The sequence below is a fragment of the Ambystoma mexicanum genome, chromosome 3q, assembly GCF_040938575.1.
Source record: "Ambystoma mexicanum isolate Mex_15411 chromosome 3q, UKY_AmexF1_1, whole genome shotgun sequence".
NCBI classification, from domain to species: Eukaryota; Metazoa; Chordata; class Amphibia; order Caudata; family Ambystomatidae; genus Ambystoma; species Ambystoma mexicanum.
The window spans coordinates 6,507,420-6,526,867 of record NC_090926.1 but is presented as its reverse complement, the minus strand read 5'-3'; the positions used below and the strand labels follow the sequence as shown (position 1 = coordinate 6,526,867).

Genomic DNA, 19,448 nt, shown 5'->3' with positions numbered 1-19,448 from the left:
TTAAAACCAATTTTTATTAAACTAAACCCTTTACAGCTAAAAAATGCATTTGATGCTTAGATACTTTTCTTAATAGATGGTATGGCTGTCGATGCTTTGATTGTCGATGCAATGACCGGATACCACCTAAAGCACTATGCTCTTGCTAATTTGAATACCCTGGACGGTCCTTGCCATTCCATTTATACCAGGACGGGCCCAGACTGCCTGGAGGAGCTACAGCTATGCCTCTGTCCAGAGAATTGGGCTTTTCTGGTGGTCTTCACCATTCCCCTGTAGGTCTAGATGCTGAAAGGGTTAGAACGGGTTACTTTGCTAACTGTGATTTCCACCCCAATCCAGTCAACCGTGTCTGCTTTCCCTTCTTTCCCTAGAACCTGCGAGTACGCTATGTTTCCGGCGTCGGCTTCTTCATGCCATCGGGAAGAATCCCGGGCACCCTCTCCCACAAGTTTATCATGGTGGATGGAGACAAAGTGGCCTTCGGTACCTTCAGGTAAGTTGTCTTTTGGGCAATTGTATCCCTACCATGACAGCTAAGAGGTGGCTTTTCCATACACTGCCATCCTCCATGCTGTTCATCTTCCATGTGTTTCCATGTTCCTCCATGAGCTTCCGGGTTCCATGCTGTCAGGCCTTTTCATTTCCCAAGCGTTCCCTTCTTGCATACCTTTCCGTGTCCCGTGCTCTTCACTACTCCAAGCTCTTCCATGTTTCTTGCCATTCATGCTTCCATGTTCGTTTATGCTCCATGCTCTTTTATTTGCCATGCACTTGTATGCACCCTGCTGTTAACTCTTCCATGTGCAAAGCTCTACCGTTTTGCGTCCTCTCCTATCTTCCATGCTTGTTCTATCATCCAGGGACCTCCACATTTCATGCTTTTCAACGTTGCATGCTTTTTTGTTTCCCATGTTCCTACAATGTGCATGCTTTACAAGTGCTTCCAATGTTCTGCGCTCCTCTTCCATGCCTTAAACCTTCTGTGCTATTCCATCTTACATGCTCTTCTCTCTTCTTTGTTCAATGATCCCTGCATTTCCATCTGATCTCATTTTACATGCTCCCTCCTTTCCCATAGTTTCAATGACCCAAGAGCTTCCATCTTCTGGACTTTTTTATGGTACATTTTCTTTCAATTGCCTTCCCTGTGTAGCATGATATTTCATCGTCCACGCTATTCCATCTTCCATGCTTTTCCGTGATCCATGTTCCACGCTCCCCTGTGTCCCGTGCTCTTCCATGTTACATACCTTTCATGTTCCATGCTCTACGCTTTCTTGCCCTTCCATGTTCCATGCGTTTTTATGTTCCACGTTGAGACAGTAACATTTACCAGCACGCCTTTGTCATAGACAATATGAGCTCTAGGGGCCAGGAGAGCCATCCTGCTCATCAAGGTGTACCCTGAAGGCTGTTTGCAGGGGGTTTCCTAGACTTCCCCCCCCCCCCCCCCCCCTCTGAATCCCAGATCATCAGGTTTCCTGGTAGCAGGGAATAATACGGAGGCGCAGCCAGGGACGTCATTTCACCAAAATGCCAGGGGTAGCGGAAGTGACACCACATGACCCTTGACCTCTGATGACATCACAGGAAGTGATGTCATTTGACCCCTACCCCAAAGTGACATTACGGGAAGCGATGGAACACAACCTTTCACCCCTTAATAAAACAAGAAGTAGCATCACATAGCATTGTTTCTAAGTACACTACGAACAATATGGTTACGATATCACCGTAAAGTGATATACATTTCATACAGGAATGGATTACCATATGTATCGTTAATATCAGTGCATATAGGCCCATATCACCAAATCACTGTGAATGTAAGCAGACGTCCAAGGCCAAACGATAATGATGTGTTATTATATAGCACTTACGCTTAAGCACTTCATATAGAACAAATATACATACAAAATCATCCAACCTGTGTCGGTACTCATTTATCAACCTCAGCAGGATGAAAGCCTGAGTTGACCTTGCTGGGAGTCGAACCTGCAACCTGCAGATCACACACACATTGCAGCAGCCAGCGCTCAACCCACTGAGCTATCTTCCCGGCTATAGCTATCAGAAAACCAGCCACTCCAGAAACAAACAGTCACATGCTGCTGGCCAAAGCCCATGAGCCTCAATCTTAAAAAAAACAAAAAAAAACAAAAATGTTTTTCTTTTTTAGGGGTTGCAAGGGAGACCTCAGGGGTCGCAGTTGTGACCCCTGGCAACACCTAAATGACATCCATGGGAGCAGCCTCTACAAGTTGAACATATGTTCTGGAAGGGTAATATGGCGGGGCCCTCAGCTCATACATTGTCCTCCCCCTTGACCTGTCAGAACTCCACACCATATCCCTTTTGGGGAATGTCAATAGAGGTCCCGTATTCTGAGAAACAAAGGAATTGAAACCTCTCACCCCCTCCCTTCCTAGTCCAAGACTACATTTCTGCCCGCCCAGACACCCATGCATCATTAAGAGGACAGATCACTGAGTAACGAGCGCTCGTGTAGACTGTCGGCTTTCCACAAACAAACATCATGCCGTCTGCAAAGCCAACCCCAGGGGTGGATAAAACAGGCTCACCTTGTTAAAACCATTGTGCACTCTGATAGAACACCAAGACCAAGACTGAACTGTACATCTCAGAGCCAGGAGGACGACCAATCTCTTCAAAATGGGAACTGGGGGCTGCCGGGGGCGAGGGTGGGTTGTAAATGCACAGATGCTGGCAGGCATGGGATAACCTGTTCCAATTAGCAAATTGGAGGCAATAAGTACAGCCAGTGGATAAGCCTTTGTTAGGGAAGCAAATCACTTGAGAATGCTCAACTAAGAAAAGTGACTAGCCAAACACCCACGAGGGGGAAAACCCAAATTAGTCACTTAATTAATCAGGCCTATTGAGAAACGTATAATGGCCAGAGTCCTCCTGCAATGAGGGTGAAAGACACAGTTACTGGCTTGAAGGCAATATGAAGAGCGGAGGAGCCGGAGGGTCAAGCCTGAGCCCCACAAAGTAAGTGGCAAGTTTCCTGAGGGCTATATCTCGGACACTGGTGAAGACCAGACCCAGAGAAGAGGTTGTTTAAGCCTGCAAGGGCTATAATTTGAACTCTGGCTGAGCCCAGGGCTAGAGAGAGAGAGCAAGAGAATGTCAAAAGCCATCTGGGAACTATATGCCAGACTCCAGACCCAGAGGAAGCGAGCAAGCTGAAAGCCTACTAAGGGCTATATCGCAGATACTGGCAGACACCAGATGGAGAAAGCCGAAGGCCTACTTAAGTGTAGCCACCCGTTCCAAGGGCTAGAAAGGGTGGTTATGGCCCGGGGCCCAAGTTAAATGCCTGACTGTAGCAAAGGCGTTTAACGAGGGCCCTCGGACATTACCACCCATTCCAGCCCTTGGAACGGATGGTTAACACTATTAGCACCCATCCCATGGACTGTGACAGGGCTAATTTAAAGTATTTTCTTTCCGTGCACAGGTCGCCTCGCACTGTCCCGTTCACTGAAAGAAAATACTATACAAACATGGTCTTCCAAGGAAATGGAAGGCGGGGCTCAGTACGGAGCCCCTCTTCTATTATTTCCATGGCGGCGAAACGGGGCAGAGCAGAAGGAGCGGTGGCAGCTGCCACTGCAATCAGGTAATTGGGGAGGTGGGATTGGAAAAAAAAGATCAGAGGGCGTGGGGAAGATGGTGGAGGAACCGTCCACGCGGCTTCCGGCCCGGCACTCTCATTGGCCATCCCCACTGATTACTCCATCATCAGATGTGATCGCACCACGAGAGGTGGAAGAATTGCTTTCATCTCTAGAAAATCATTAGGACTTAGAACCATCCCAAGCACTAAGGTGGAAACTGCAGAGTTACTCTGTGTCAAGCTCGGACTCTCAGCTAACCAAACGGCTACCATCCACCTAATATACAGACCCCCTGGTCCACCCACATCCTTTGTGGATGTTATCTCTACGTTAGTACTCAACAATGCTAAATCCAACTCCCAAACCATCATTCTTGGCGACCTCAATCTAGGACACCAAGACCCTAATGATCCTGCGGCCCTCGACCTAGCTAATACCTTAACAGATTTTGGTTTCACTCACCACATACAGGAACCCACCCACATTAAAGGGCGGTCCCTTGACTGGCTTAGTGACACCAATTGCAATATTAGCGTAATCTCTAACGCCCCTTGCTTGTGTTCTGATCACCATGTCATCACTTTCAGCATCGAAGCAGCCCCACCACCTAGGCCTTTGGTCGCACCAGCCACCCTCACTAGAAATAAAAAGAACATTACGCCAGAAAAACTACTCCCCCTTATCCTTCCCACACTAAATAACGCTCCTGACACTTGCTCAGACCCCACCAACGTAGCCGACATGTATAACCAGTCACTGCTTGCAGCTATCAACTCTATCGCCCCGCTCAAACTGAGGAAACCCAAACAACGAGCACACCTTAACTCGTGGTTTACTCCCCAGCTTAGAGTGTTACGCAAAGAGAAACGCACAGCAGAGTCACGCTGGAGAAGTCACCACTCCGACTCCCACAAGGACAGTCTTCTGATAGCCACCCTTAACTATAAAGAGGCTGTACTCCAGGCAAAAAAAGATTCTTATAATAACCGCATTATGTCACCCCAGTCCAATACTAAGGAACTCTTTAACATCCTTAAGGAACTCGAGACACCTGCAGCCCCCCCTGACTCTTGCTCCAAAGACAACACTTGGTGCACCAATATTCAGTCAGCACTTCTGGGTAAAATTGCTACCCTCCAATCTAAAATCGGGGACAAACAGAAATCCCTACAGCTTGACCAACTACCGACCACACCTACACTTAATACACATTTAACCTATCCGCATACACCTTTCTCCTTCTCCCCACTCACTACTCTCGAAGTAGAAAACATCATAAACAATTTAAAACCTTCCAACTGCCAAGGCGACCCCTGCCCAGCACCTATTATCAAGGAAGCATCTCATGAGCTAGCCCCGTTCATTACAGCATTCATAAATGCTTATTTCAAGACGGGTATTGTCCCCGACAACCTAAAGGATGCATGGGTTATCCCACTCCTCAAAAAACCCTCCCTTGACCCTAATATCCCAACTAACTTCAGACCTATCACTACAGTCCCATTCCTGCTCAAGATCCTGGACCGCGCAGCCTACCTGCAGATTCAGGATTACCTCGAACTAAACAATCTCCTGGGCTTAAGACAATCAGGATTCCGCCCTAAACATGGCACGGAGTCAGCTCTGATCGACTTGAAAACTCAGATGGAGTCACTGAAGGACAATGGGAAGCTAGCTCTTCTCCTTCTCCTCGATCTCTCCGCGGCTTTTGATCTGGTCAACCACTAAATACTCTGCCAGCATCTCAAATCCGCAGCCCACTTCTCCGACTCTGCCAATGCCTGGATCCACTCATTCCTGAGCAATAGATCCATGAGGGTCTTCTCACCGCTGGCGGATCCCTCCCCTATTCACTGTGGCGATCCTCAATGCTTGTGTGTATCCCCTATGTTGTATAACGTATTCACCAAGCCCCTCTTCGATGTGCTTGGCTATCTGGGTGTCTCCTACACTAACTACGCGGACGACACCCAGATACTCATCCCTATCACAGGAGACTACACAGCTGACACCAAAGCCCTTAACGATGTTTCCAGGCCTGGATGGCACAGCACGAACTTTGCCTTAACGATGATAAGACTGAGCTCTTACTTTTAGGATGAAATCATCGGCTCAACAAACTAGACCAAACCTACAAGTCCTTCATTATTGACGGCAATGACATTAAAGTCTCCAAAAATACTAAGACGCTAGGGGTCTATCTTGACTCCTCGCTTTCTCTGAACAGACAAATAAATGCAGTTAGGTCAGCTTCGGCCTATACCTGCAAACTTATCACTGCCTGTAGACTCTCCCTAAACTCCACCAACTGTATCACACTCGCCAGAACTCTTGTTATGGCCAAAATCGACTACTGTAGTGCTCTCTACCTAGGGACCAGTCAGTCTAACCTTAATAAATTGCAAACTGTACAAAATAATGCCTTGAGGGCAGCCTTAAACATCCTGAGACGCTCTCATATCTCCTCCGTCGGATCGGACTTACGCTGGCTCCGGCTAAAACAGAGAATTGCCCTGAAAACCCTAGCTTTGACTCACAAATGTCTGAGCAACAACGCCCCACCTTACCTGTCCGCTCGCTTCTCACGCCACACCTCCACTCGACCTACCAGAGCAGCCCAAACTCACAGCCTCATCGTGCATAGATGTAAACTCCAAAAAGCTGGTGGGGTGAGCTTCCCCGTCCTGGCCTCCAAACTCTGGAACACCTTGCCCACACCTATCAGAATTGAACCATCATTCCACTCCTTCAAGAACAATGCTAAAACATGGCTGCTCTCCCAAGACTCATGAGACCTTGACACAGTCCAGACTCCATGTGGGGTACAAGACTAAATATACATTTTCTCTCTGCTCTGTCCCTGTATTATACGCTGTTAATGGTACCCTTCGGTACATGTATATATGCTGTATATTTTTGTAACTCACTGTAACTACTGCTTTTTGTAACATGTTTAAGAGTACGTGCCCGGTTGCCCCTGGGCCTGATTTTTTGCGCTTTATAAATAAAATAAAATCAAATCAAAGTCCATCAGGTGTCTTGTAACGCGGGCTAGATCGGCAGAATCAGCCTGCCTTCCTAGCCTCCTGATTGGTTGGCTCACCCCCGCAGGGTGCTAATAAGGGCTATAGCCCAAATACTGGAAAACACCAGACCCAGATGCAAACCCCACCAGACCCAGAGGAAGAGGGAAAGCTGAAAGCCTACTAAGGCTATATCCCAGATACTGGCAGTCACCAGACCCAGAGGAAGAGAAAGCTGATGGTCTACGAAGGGCTATATCCCGGATATTGGCAAACAGACCCAGACACAAACTGTTAGGCAACAGTTCTCTTACGACTATTTTACCTCTATATTTGTGGACCCCTACCAAAGATTTTGCCTTTGTTTCAGCATCCTAACCTGACTTTTGCCTGTGAAGCACAGCCTTCAGATGCATAACACTGGGCTTTCGCTCATCGTTTCAGGGAAACTGACACGTCCTTCAGGCTATCCGTACTGAGAAACTTTGTTTCTCTTAGTCTTTCGACTTTGTTGCCACTTTTGGAAACATTTTATCATTGCGCCAAGTACATTACTGTACAGCGCAATGGGGTCCTTGCGTTTTTGGGCCCTAGTCATCCACTAAGAATTTTTTGGTTACCTGACAATGTGCATATGAGTGGACTGGTGACAGCAGAAGCTTTTTCACGTAATTTTATAACTTTTTACTGAGCCAGACCACACTTCCCGCGTTTGGCTCATGACTGTGGCTAGTGTCTGTCATAGCCGTGCCACAAGGTCTTTTGTCTACTCTTTTGGTCATTTTATCCATTGGCCTTCTCCCTGATCTTTGTGACCCAGGAATGCCTTTTTGGGTATGCAGTTGCCTGCGAAAGCCAGAACTTTTGCAGGCTACTGCAGTTCACGTGTTTGGGAACTGTGAGAAACCAAAGGGTGTCTCACCCGCTAGCCCACAGGGACTTGTCATCCAGGTGGCCAGGACACGGCCATTGCTTTTAGATCCAGTTCATGGGGGTGGACCAGTGCGGGAGGATCACCTGGGTGAGGGGTCTTCAGGGAGTGGGGTGAGGCGACCGATGGTGAGACACAGTATCCCCCCCCTTTCTTGTACCCATGACCCATTCTATTTTATAGGATTCTCCAATGTCCCAACTCCCCTCCCTCCCTCTTATTTACACAAACATTGACACAGGAAGAGGGCTACTGAGAGTACAGAGGATGACCCTTCCATATGACACTGGACATGTCCCACTAATCGGGTAAGGCAAAGTCAGGCACTTGACTTTAAGTTCTTAAATCTGATAGCAATTGGCTCTACTCACACAGATAAAAGGCAAAATATAGAGACACACTGCGAGCAAGGTGGAACACAAGCAAGAGCAGAATTTCCGGGCCAAAGGCGAACCTACTGGATCAGAACGACAGACCGAGGGACAAGAGCAAATGGGAGAGAACCCCAGGAGTTCCCTGCAGGAGGTTGTTGCCTCCAAAAGGCTGCAGAAGACAAGTGGAGAAGGACAAATCAAATAAGAAGACTCCATTGTATTTCAAGGACGCCAGCGACCCTCCCAGATGAACAGCAGAGTTGTGGAGGTGAGGCCAAGCCTGTGGTATTAATCTTGACTCGTGAATTAAACTGCAAAGACAAGCAAGAAATGCACACAGCCGGTGATTTGGCAAGCAACATGAAAAACCGGTGTGTGTTGGGGAAATATTGAAGGTGCAACATTATATTGCACAACTGATGGCTGCACGCGTGTGGATGAGACACGAAAGAAGGGAGGCCTGTGATGAACTTTGAATTACTGACACCTGTGAAACCAACCATACTGAGTAGCAGAGTGGTCCGGCGAAAGGTAGTAGCCCACTCGAAAGTCTCCATGAAAGGTGAAAAGGTTTTTGTTTAAAGCAATAAAGTGAATGAATTATAAAAAGCTAAGTGATCAAAAGTAACCCCGGGAAAAGGGTGAGAGTAAAAGGTGAATGTTGAACCTTTGTGCTTATGACCCCGAACTACCCAGACCAAGAGACACTGGGGCAAATAACACAAGACTGTGAGCTGAAGGGAAAGTCCAAGTGGTCCTGCAGAGGTCTATAGTAAAAGCCACGCACATGTTATGTTACTTTGCATTTATATAGAGCTCAATATATCATTGGTATTACCTCAAAGTGCTGGTAGGTTGAACGCCCTTGGGAATTCTTGCAACATTCGAAAGTCTTTGACAGCAGGAAAAGGTCAGGAAAAGGTCAGAGCCGGACTGAGGGAGACCGGAAGTGTAATAAGTTAGGGGAAGGGAACCCCTAAAGGATGCGAGTTAAGCTTGGGGAAAGCAATCCCTGCAAGTGTTGTTTGAAAGGTCTGAGCCCGACTGCGGGAGGGCTACGTGAACTTTTGTGGTCCAAACCCATCTGAACAAGAAACCAGCGTGAACTATTTGTTGAACTGTTTTGAAAGCTCAAAAAAAGAGACTTTAACGTGGAAGGCCAGGCGGGCCTCAATCCATGTTTTTGATCTACCTTTATTTGGAGAACCTGAGCCAGAGTGTGTCATCTGGTCTGCAGGGACCGCCTCACTCTGTGCTGTATAACGTGGAGAGGAGTGCTGACTCAGTCACATTTATTCTTTATATTTTAACACTGACTTTCCTTTGCATAAATATTCTGCTTTACACACTTTTTATATAAGAGATGGGGCAGGCATTAGGTTTTGTTAGTATAGGCCATTTTGATTTGACTGACTCAAGTAGGACTGTTTTATTTATTATTTGATGGTCGAGACTACTCCCATCCTAGTTATACGCAAAGTAGGAGTTTTCCAAACCCCGATAATTGAATAAAGGTTTTACAAATTGTACCTTTTGTGTCAGTGTCATACTTGTGATACCATGCCTCCCTTACAGTACCCAGGAAGTGGGCTGGGACAGTCTGGTCCCAATCCGCACTACTGGTGCCAGGATGTCGGTGTGCACGAGAGCATGAGAGCTGCAATGGTCCATGATTGGGGCCGATCTCCTCAATGGCTGGCTGGGTGCAAACACTCACTAGACTTGTGGATATGAGGAGGGGTCCTGAATGCATACCCGCAGATCAGCAATGGGTCCGAATCGGCCTGTAGATGGAGCCAGGTATCAAGAAGAGCTGAGCAGACCCATGGACTATCCGGAACCAGACAGAACGTTTGCAGCCTGAGCCCCCTGAGCCCACTGTTGTACTGGTAGAGCCCTAATTAGCGCTTCATCTCCGAAGACCTGTGAAGGTGCTTCAAACCTAGGAATGGTGGGACCAATCACTCTTAAAGCACCCTGGTTACCCTGCAAAAGGGCTCGTTTGGGAGTGCTACCTTAAAGTAGACTGTCCAGTTTGAACCTTCACCTGTGAAGGAGCATCGTCACATCAGATTTCCTTTGAAACTTTGGAAAACTTTTCACTGAATTTCCTTGTCCCAGCTGCTTTGGGCCGTGAGAGAGAAGTATGCGTCAGATCGCGAGTTTGGTGCCTCTGCGCCACTGTGCTACAGTGCTAGTTGCTAATGCCAATTTTCCTGCATTCCTTCTTGTGCCCGAGACCAGCTGCATCACTGTTTTCTTCAACTGAGACATGGATATAGCTCCTGTTCATACCCGCATCTGCACCCGCAGCACCTGTGCATTTTAAAACCGAAGGTGGGAAATTGAGGGTGGGAAATCAAACCTCTGGCGACCGCCTCCAGACCTGCCAAGTTTGGACGCAAACCGACGTAAGGGCGGTGAGTACTGAAACCACTTACAGCTGGCCGCTCATTCATCCATTGTATTTTATGCACAGAGAATCTCTTGTGGTGCTCCCATTGGCTTGTCTAGCCCCACTTTTAAAGTCCTCTGAAAGTTGAGAATAGCTTTGTTCATCGAAGCAAAATTGTACTTTGTGACTTTACGCACGACTGAGTGCTTTTACGTGTGCATCGAACATTGAGCCCAATGCTCCATTCATCGTATGGCTGGACTTCTATAGTTTGGGTTATCCATCTCTGAAGACTGTCTCTGATATAACGTTTGCATGTCCTATTCCCTTACAGGTTTTGACGGTGTTTAACACTTTAATGCATTGACATCAGTGACTGTATATATTTTACAAAGGGTGTTGTTTGAGTGGTGTTTTTACTGTGCATTTCATTATTCACTTATGTTTATTCTTGGGACTAATAAATTGTATATGATATGATAGGTTATTTATAATGCGCTTAATACCGAGAGGTTTCTAAGCGCGTACCCGTGGATCAAACCTGCGTGCTCCGTGTCGTCTTGCTTTGAAGGCGAGCACGTTGCCGCTGAGCTATCCTCCCGATATGTTTTCATATACTATTGTCTAAGGGTAATTCTTGGTGTCTTACTGTGTGTGCTCATGGAAGACCTCTGATCACCCTCACTCCTACTGTGACTTGGCCTTGACTGCTCTCCAAGCTACAGTGAATTGGTCTGGCTATATTCCCAGATGTGTTCCCTGTTTCATTAAGAGTGGCCTCCTAACCCTCTGTTCACCAGAGCAGAGTTTAGAAATCCATTTTAACACAAACCGCAACAGACCCAGAGGAAGAGAGAAAGCTGAAAGCCACGAAGGGCTATATTCCAGACACCAGCAGAGACCAGATCTAGAGGAGAAGAGGAAGTTTCAAGCTTACAAAGGACTATGTCACTGACCCTGGAAGGAGTCTGAGACCCAGAAAGACAAATCAGGCAGCCTGTTGAGGGCAAGACCACAGATTCTGGGAAGAAATTGGTCACAGGGGAGACTTTGGCTAAGGGGACAACCCATAGCTGGCAGTTAACACTATCACTTCCTGTAACCCTGTTATGTTATGTTAGGAATATTCATTAAGCGCACGGCTACCCGAGGGTATCTTGGCGCTAGAGAGGTGAGCAGTGTTCAGACCGGATACCAAGAGCGTGTTAACTGACACCTAGAAGAGTGCTGTTTTGAGCGCCTTTCTGAAAGCCAAATGTTTCGATAGTTTCCTCAGTGGGAGTGGCAGCCCATTCCACAGGTTGGCAGCAACAATGGAGAAGGCACGGCCACCCACCCTTGTATGTCGAAACCTGGGTACAATAAGTAGATCTGAAGAGGACGATCGCAGCAGGGGGTTAGGGCAATAGCGGATACATTTAGATTGAAGAAATTCCGCACCCTGAGAATGGAGAACTCAGTGAACTATGCACAGGGCTTTAAATTTGATGTGCTGGCCAACCAGGAGCCAGTGCAATGATCGTAGCACCGGGGTTATATGGGCTCCATAAGGGGTACCAGTAGCCATCTGTGCTGCTAGATTTTGCAGATGTTGAAATCGCTGCGTGGGACCCTTAGGCTGGGCCAGATACAGTGAATTACAATAGTCGAAGCAAGATAGAACCAGAGCCGCAACTACCGGAGGACGAAGATGCTGCGGGTTCAGATGGAGCAACTTCTTCAGAACTTTACGTTGATAATGGCTTGACAGATTACAGCAACTTGATTCACCATGGACAAGGAAGCGGAAAGAATGACCCCCAGATTTTTCACTTTGCTAACCGGTGTTGGGAGGGGACCAAGAGTAGAAGGCCAGAAAGAGGAGCCCCAAAGTGAGGGATCGGGGGGGGCCCAACCACTCGGACCTCTGTCTTGTCTCCGTTCAATTTGAGCCAGTTGTATTCCATCCACTCACCAACGGCCGCCAGGCAGCTCTGGAGGCACGATGACACCTCAGCCTGATCGCGATCCAAGCGGATCAGGATTTGGGTGTTGTCGGCATAAGAGTAGCAGTTGAGACCATGGAAGCGGATGAGACACACCAAGGCCCAAATATAGATATTAAATAAGATCGAAGACAAAGACGAGCCCTGTGGGACACCACAAGTGAGGTGACATGGAGTGGCAAGGAAAGGTGGCATAGATGGAGTCTGCGTATGGTCCGTCAGGAATGAGGTGAACCAGGCTAGAACCTGACCAGATATGCCTACCTGGGCAAGGCGAGACAGCAGGATGGGGTGGTCGACAGTGTCGAATGCTGCTGGCAGGTCTGATGGGATCAGGGTCCCCACCCCACCTGAGTCCACCAGCCTGGACATGCCATCCTGGACAGAGACTAGCACACTCTCAGTGCCTGTGCCAGGTCTGAAACCGGCCTGTGCAGAGTTGAAAACGTTGGAGGTTTCCTGAAAAGAAGAAAGTTAGGGTGCAACGAAGGATTCAAGTAATTTAGACAGGAAAGGCAGCAAAAAAATAGGGCGAAAATTGGCTAGGACAGTGGGGTCCAATGACGGTTTCTTAAGGAGTGGGACAGCCCTGGCAGATTTCAGCTCAGGAGGGACAAGTCCAGATTGGCAAGAGTCATTCAATGCTGCTGTCAATGCATGCAAGAGCTCTGGCGCAATTGGTTTCATAATCTCTACTGTATAGCATTGGAAGGAGAGGAAGATTTAATCCTTTGGATGGCTGCTAGCACTTCTTCAGTAAACAGCTGGAAGGTAGACCATTTAACGATGTTTTCTGGAACAGTAGCGTTAGGGATAGCCTTCATTTTATCAGAAGATGAGGTTATGGATTAAGCAATGTTCGTCCGAATATCATTGATTTTGATAATGAAGAAATGGGATAGACCGTTGCATAGTTCTTGTGTCGGTTTAACCCTCGATATAAGAGAGTCAGAAGATGACAGTGATTTGACAATGGAGTACAGGGTTTTAGATTGGCACAGCGCTGTTTCAATCTTACGAGAAAAGTAAGCTGCTTTGGCGGTTTTAATGTCCGCCAGATAGAAGGAAAGGCATGAGTTGTATACTTCTCTAAAGAGCGGATCGTAGAACATGCGTCAATTGCGTTCGGTCTGTCTGACCCTCAATTTACCTGTTCTAAGTTGATCTGAGAACCAGTGCTGGGAAGGCAATCTACGCAGTTGTGCCAGTTTCAGTGGTGCGAAATTACCTGCAGTATCCTGAAACACTTGGGACAGTCACGTGAGAGTAATAGAAGGTATTGAGTTGCATCTGGAGGCTATCTGTACAGCTAGTTCTTGAGTGTTAACAGAATAACAGGAGCGCAGCCATACTTTAGGTGCCGGAATCTTAGTAGGCGGGTTTGTGGTCTTAAATGTACAGGTTATCACGTAGTGATCTGACCAGACCACCGGTTCAGTGGAGTTAAGAGTAAGTAGAGATTATTTAGAAAATATCAAATCCAGAGTATTTCCTAATTTATATGTTGGACCGTGGACTAATTGAGAGAATTCAAGGTTGAGTATACGGTCAAAGAAAAGAATCATGTCAGTGGGTCTAGGGGAGTTAAATTGCAGGTTAAAATATCCTAGCACTACAAGGTTGGTGAAGCGCATTCGCATGTCAGCCAAAAGATCTAAGAAAAATTCACCAAAATTCCCAGATGGAACAGGGGGACGATATATGAGGAAGAAATGGCAGAGACAAGTGGGAGAAATAGCACATCTAAATAGAAGTGCCTCCATATTGAGTTTATGGGGACAGCTCAACTGAGTAACATCAATATTGGAGCGATAAATGACTGCAACCCCACCTCCATATTGTGGGGGTGGTCGATCAAGATGGATAATATGGTATTCTGCTGGGATAGCCTGGACAAGGGCTTGCGATGAGCTAAGCAGAAGCCAGGTTTCAGTAACGCACAGCATCGCTGGCCGCCAGATTGCCAAAAGATCATGTATTTCGTCTGCATGGGCAGGTAGAGAGCGCATATTCAGTAAGAGTAAAGAGGGCGGAAGGGGGGGGGAGATTCCTCCACCGATAGTTTTTCTGGGGATGGAGCAGGCATTCACTGGACTGTCTCTCCAACCACTTGGCAGTATAATGCTAACAGGTGCAAAGGATAGCAAGGTGTGCCTAGTATAAGAATAATAAAGCACATCCCGCATGTCCCTGGCACGGACGTGCCCAGACTGGCTTGCCTTAAGCGCGCCCGCTGCACCCGTCTGCTGCGCGGGCGGTCGATCTGGCACATTAATGCCGGGATCGGGTTGGCAGCGAGGCGAAACGGCAAGGGGGAAGAAATACTTTCTGGTAGGAGTGAATAGCCCAGGAATGTGACCCACATATAGAGGGTATAATCTATACCCAAATCTGGACCCAAAACATGGGGGATGGGGGGCAGGAGGGGTCAAGTACTTACTGGTAGGTGAGATCAAAAAGCGAAGTGGGCACTATATCCCTGAGGCTCTGCAACCAAGAGACTGTGAAACCAAGAAGTGAGGTAGGCACTACATCACTGACACTGTACGTTTCAGCCAAGAAGTGAGGTGAGTGCTATGTTCGTGTATTTGTTAATAGACTCTTGAAAGGACTGTAGCGTTCACTAAGGCCCTTCCACCATTTTGAGTAAACCATCCTGATACATTTAGTTTAGTTATCATTTTCTATTAGTTGGATCCCTTGGCCCTACCGGTGTCTAACCTCCCCATCCTGTTATTGTGAATAAAGGGAGTGAACTCTATTCGTGGATCTTGTGTATTCTGTTGGCTCTTTCATCACAATTCGCTTCCATCATACAAGATTTGCATATTTTCGTGCTTTTCCCTGTTGCATTCTTTCATTTTTCATGCTCTTCCAGCTTGCAATGTATTCCATGTTCTTCCATATTTCATCCTTTTCACTCTTCTATTCTTTCCCATGTACAATGATCTTCCATGTTGTATGCTCGATCTTCCATGCTTTTGTTGTCCGTGTCCTTCCCTACTCCTTGTTCTTCGGTCTTCAGTGGTCCATGTGTTCACATGTTCCATTATCGCCCCCTCAAGCTTTTCTGTTTCCAGTGTGCTTCCATGTTGCATGTCTTCTTGTTCCATTATCTTTTTTTTATTGTTATCTCCATTGCATGCATGTCCAATGCTCTTCCATGTCCACGGTCTTCTGGCTAGCATGTCCTATGCTCTACTATGTTTTTCATGTTACATGCTAATCCATCTTTCATGCTTTCCATGTGCTTCCATCTTCAAATACTATGCCCTTCCTGTCATGCTTTCCATCATCTTCCATGCTCGTCCCTAATCTATGCTTTTCAGTGACCAACGCACACCCCCCTATCATGTCCCATGCCTCTCCCCCTTAAATGCACTTTCATGTTTTTCTTGCTGTCTGTCCCCTCATGCTTTTTCCATGCTCATAAATTCTCAATGCTCTTTTATGTTCCATGATTTTTCATGTTACCTGCTTTCTATCTTCCGTGCATTCCATTTTCTTTGCTCTTCCCTCATCCATGCTTTTCCATGTGTCGTGTCCCTCCCTCTTCCACTCTCTTCCCTTTTGCGTGGATATTCTATGCTTTTTTACTATTTTGTTTGCACTTTGCTTGCTTTCCGATGCCTCATGTGCTTCCAGTTCCCATGCCATTCCTGCTTCCATGTTCTTCCATCTTCCAGGCTTTTCCATGTCCCACAGTCTTCCACTGCCCATGCTTTCCATGTTATTTATTTATTTTATTGATTTATATTTATATAGCGCGCAAGCAGCCCAGGGGCATTGAGGCGCTGTTACTTGCAATAGCTTAGTTACATGGTACAGGCTTGATAGCGATTGGTGACACATTATAAATACTACAAGACATCATACTGTTGTTACAGATATTGCATTTGGTCATGTTCAATTCCCTTTCATGCTCTTCCATTTTTTAATACCATTCCCTTTATGATACTACCTTGCGTGCTCTACCCTCTCCATTGTTCCACCCTCTCCAATGTTCTATGCTTTTCTACATGCTAGAATCCTCACCTTTCCATGCTTTTCTATGTCCCATGTGCTTTAATCTTCAATGGTCCAGGCTTTCATTGTTTCATTCTTTCCTCATCCATGCGCTCCACTCATCTTCCATCATGCATGCTTCACTATGTTCATGTTCTTCGCTAGTCTCTGCTTTGCCATGCCCTTCCTCTTTTCATGCTTTTTCCTTTTTCCAAGTTTTGTGTTGCATGCTTTTCCCTGTTTCATGTTGTTCTGTATTCCATGATCTTCAAATTTAAAGATCCATGTTTTTCAACTACCCCAACTGTCCCGTGTCCAAAGCCTGTGCATTTGATATTTGTTCTGTGGATTTCCATGGGAAGAGACGTGCCAGGCTCCTGCTGTTGAACTGGACATTGCACAATAATATTTTGACATCACTCGCTCTTACAATAATGTCACTTCAAATTAAGAGGTTAACTCCATTAAGAAAGGTGTATGGAATCTTCTGCAATAATGCTGCCACCTCGAAGCCAGCAAAACGGAAGGTTGCTGGCTGGAAGGTTTTGGCTGAATCCTTACCACTGGCATTGCTCTTGCTCCGGGCATCGCTCCAAACTATCGGTTTTCATCTTGAGACACAAGAGAAAACAAGCACATGCTAATCAGGCTTGGCTATGGAATCTGGCTCCATTTCTGGCCCACTCTACCCGTCACTGAGATTATGGTTCCTGGTGCAGATCTGTTGAGATTTCAAATCCAAAATCCCTGGGATTTCTGGGTCCTGCTGAGCACATGCCTCACAGCTAGGCATGTCACGATATTGACTTTGCAATGGGAAGATGGCCTGCTGTCAAAGTGACGGCATCCTGCGGTTATCACGGTATTGAGTAAGTAAAATTCCCCTGAAGGTAATAAAATCACCAAGTTATTGTTTAGGCTTTATTCACGCTTCATTTACTTTGTTTTGCTTTAACTACATTGGATAAGGCCTAGTAGACAAAAAAAGGTTTGTATATTTAAACAGACGATAAGGTAAATGCTGTTATGTTGCATTGGATTCCTGCTCTGGGATAGGTCCATTGTTAAGTCTACACCTTTCAGATCAATGTAAACAGCAGCAAGTGTTTACCCATTACACTTCATTAACAAGTGTCAATTGGAATGCCTCTGTCCCAGCAATGATTGGTCCATCACCCCACTGCAACGTTAGTGGAGTAGCTTCTTTTCCCTGGCGTTGGACTACAGCTTTGAACACTATAAATGTAGGATGTTCGTATTAACCAACTCAAGAGTGACTTTGTCTGAAGGACAGTATAGAACGCTATGGGATCAGACCGATGGCTTTCAATTCATTTTGTCATTATCTCAGGTGGTCATATGGAATCCAGGCCTAGCGGCCGGGTGGCTTCTTTCTGAAAGAAGGCACCACAAGTCTGCACCCCAGCAACTCCTCCAGCCTGCCATTGCTGTTTGCCTTGCCTTCCTTCTCATGAACATAAAAGCTCAGAATATATTATGCGTCCAAGATCACATTGTTGTAATGGCTGCAGTGTTAAAAAATGCAACCAAACATCCGGACACTATCGTATCAATTGTATGTAAAATGCAACACCAAGTAACAAATTGGGTTATCCTTTTGGTGTAAACAAGTGGAGACCTGAGAGGTATTGCAGAACTAGATCAACTATTAAATTGTATTATTCATATGTTTAGCTTTCCTAAATGAAAGGCACATTGCTCCACTTTGTATTGGCTATTTACTTAGCCAGTGTCCTGTTCATGACCAACTTGTGTCACGCAATATCATAATTACAAATTTAAAAATGAAATTTGATTTAAGGTTTTAGAAATGTTTATAATTATTGCTAATTGGATATAACGAATGGCCAGTTTATCATGAACACGTCTGCAGCCACTTGTCACTAACCTTGTGCTCAATTTCGAGAGCTGATTCAGATAACTTGACTGGCCCCAATCATGAAACGATACTAATCTGGGAGGTGACCAAGCAACATTTGGTGCTGCACAAAACCTCATGAAGAATAGATGTCTGGTTGTCAATGTTGCCCAGTGATGCTAAGACATTGTGGCTAAAAAACATAATTGTAGAAACTTTTTTTGCAATAGATAATAAATGTACATAGTGAAATGGTGAATTAGTTAACACTTGGATTCCTGTGTTTCACATTTGTGGAAAGCTTTCTGTTGCTGAATGACATAAAATGTTACTTGTAAATGGGTAATCCTGGAAGTAGACTTTAAATCCGAAGTAAAGAATGTCAGCCTGTGCTTGCTTCTACATTTTCAAAAGTTACAATTACCAGCAGAAAATGTAGCCAGCTTCATTTCCAGCTCACCGTTTTGAGAATATTTATTTTCTAGTGAACACATTTTGCTAGCATTTCTGCAGTCATTCGCACTGCTGTCTTGGCTTTGTTGCTTTACAACAAATCACTGCCCTTTGACCGGAAAAGGAGATAACGGGTGATAACCCGGTATAAAGTAAATGAAGGTCATGGTTCAGATAACGAGACCTTCCATCATACCAGTATATCTCAAGAACCCTACTTGAGCACCTCTCGCGCCCAAGCACCAAAGTAATATTACTAAGCTGGAGGGAATCTGAAAACATGCAGCATTTGCCATTTAGCATCAGCATCTGGATAAACCTACATATTTTTATTTCAAGATTCATTTTTAATTCAAAATAACTGTGCAAATGTGTTCTGTTTTAATTATTACATCATAGACAATTCAGTGCAAAAGCAGGAGATGCCGAGTTTTCATTAAAACTCTGTTGATCAGGCACAGTGGGAAAACATGATGCGCCCCTAGGTTAGTAAAGCAGTGAAACCGGGATTTTGATCACTTAACCACATATCTTCTTTGGTCTGGTTTATAGGCGTGTGGGTTCATGTTTGTCTTTCAAACATACTCTGCTTCTATAAAAATGGCTTTAACAGCACAAAAAAAGTCATAAAAATATAAAAATATCCATTATAGAAATGTTACACAAAAAGAGCAACATTTTGGCTTTTTTACTCGCCCCGTCTTGAATGGAAGAAGCCAAATCTTCAAAGCGCAATACAATCTAACTACCTTTTTT

At 45.8% G+C, this 19,448-nt stretch overlaps 1 protein-coding gene across 1 annotated transcript in view; it reads left to right on the top strand.

The window, feature by feature from the left end:
* The window catches only part of FAM83F (family with sequence similarity 83 member F), a 207,041-nt gene that overhangs the window by 117,101 nt on the left and 70,492 nt on the right, over window positions 1-19,448 (top strand). The window contains exon 3 of the mRNA XM_069652931.1: window positions 375-496. Coding sequence (XP_069509032.1) covers window positions 375-496 — 122 coding nt within the window. The remainder of the gene's footprint in view (window positions 1-374; window positions 497-19,448) is intronic.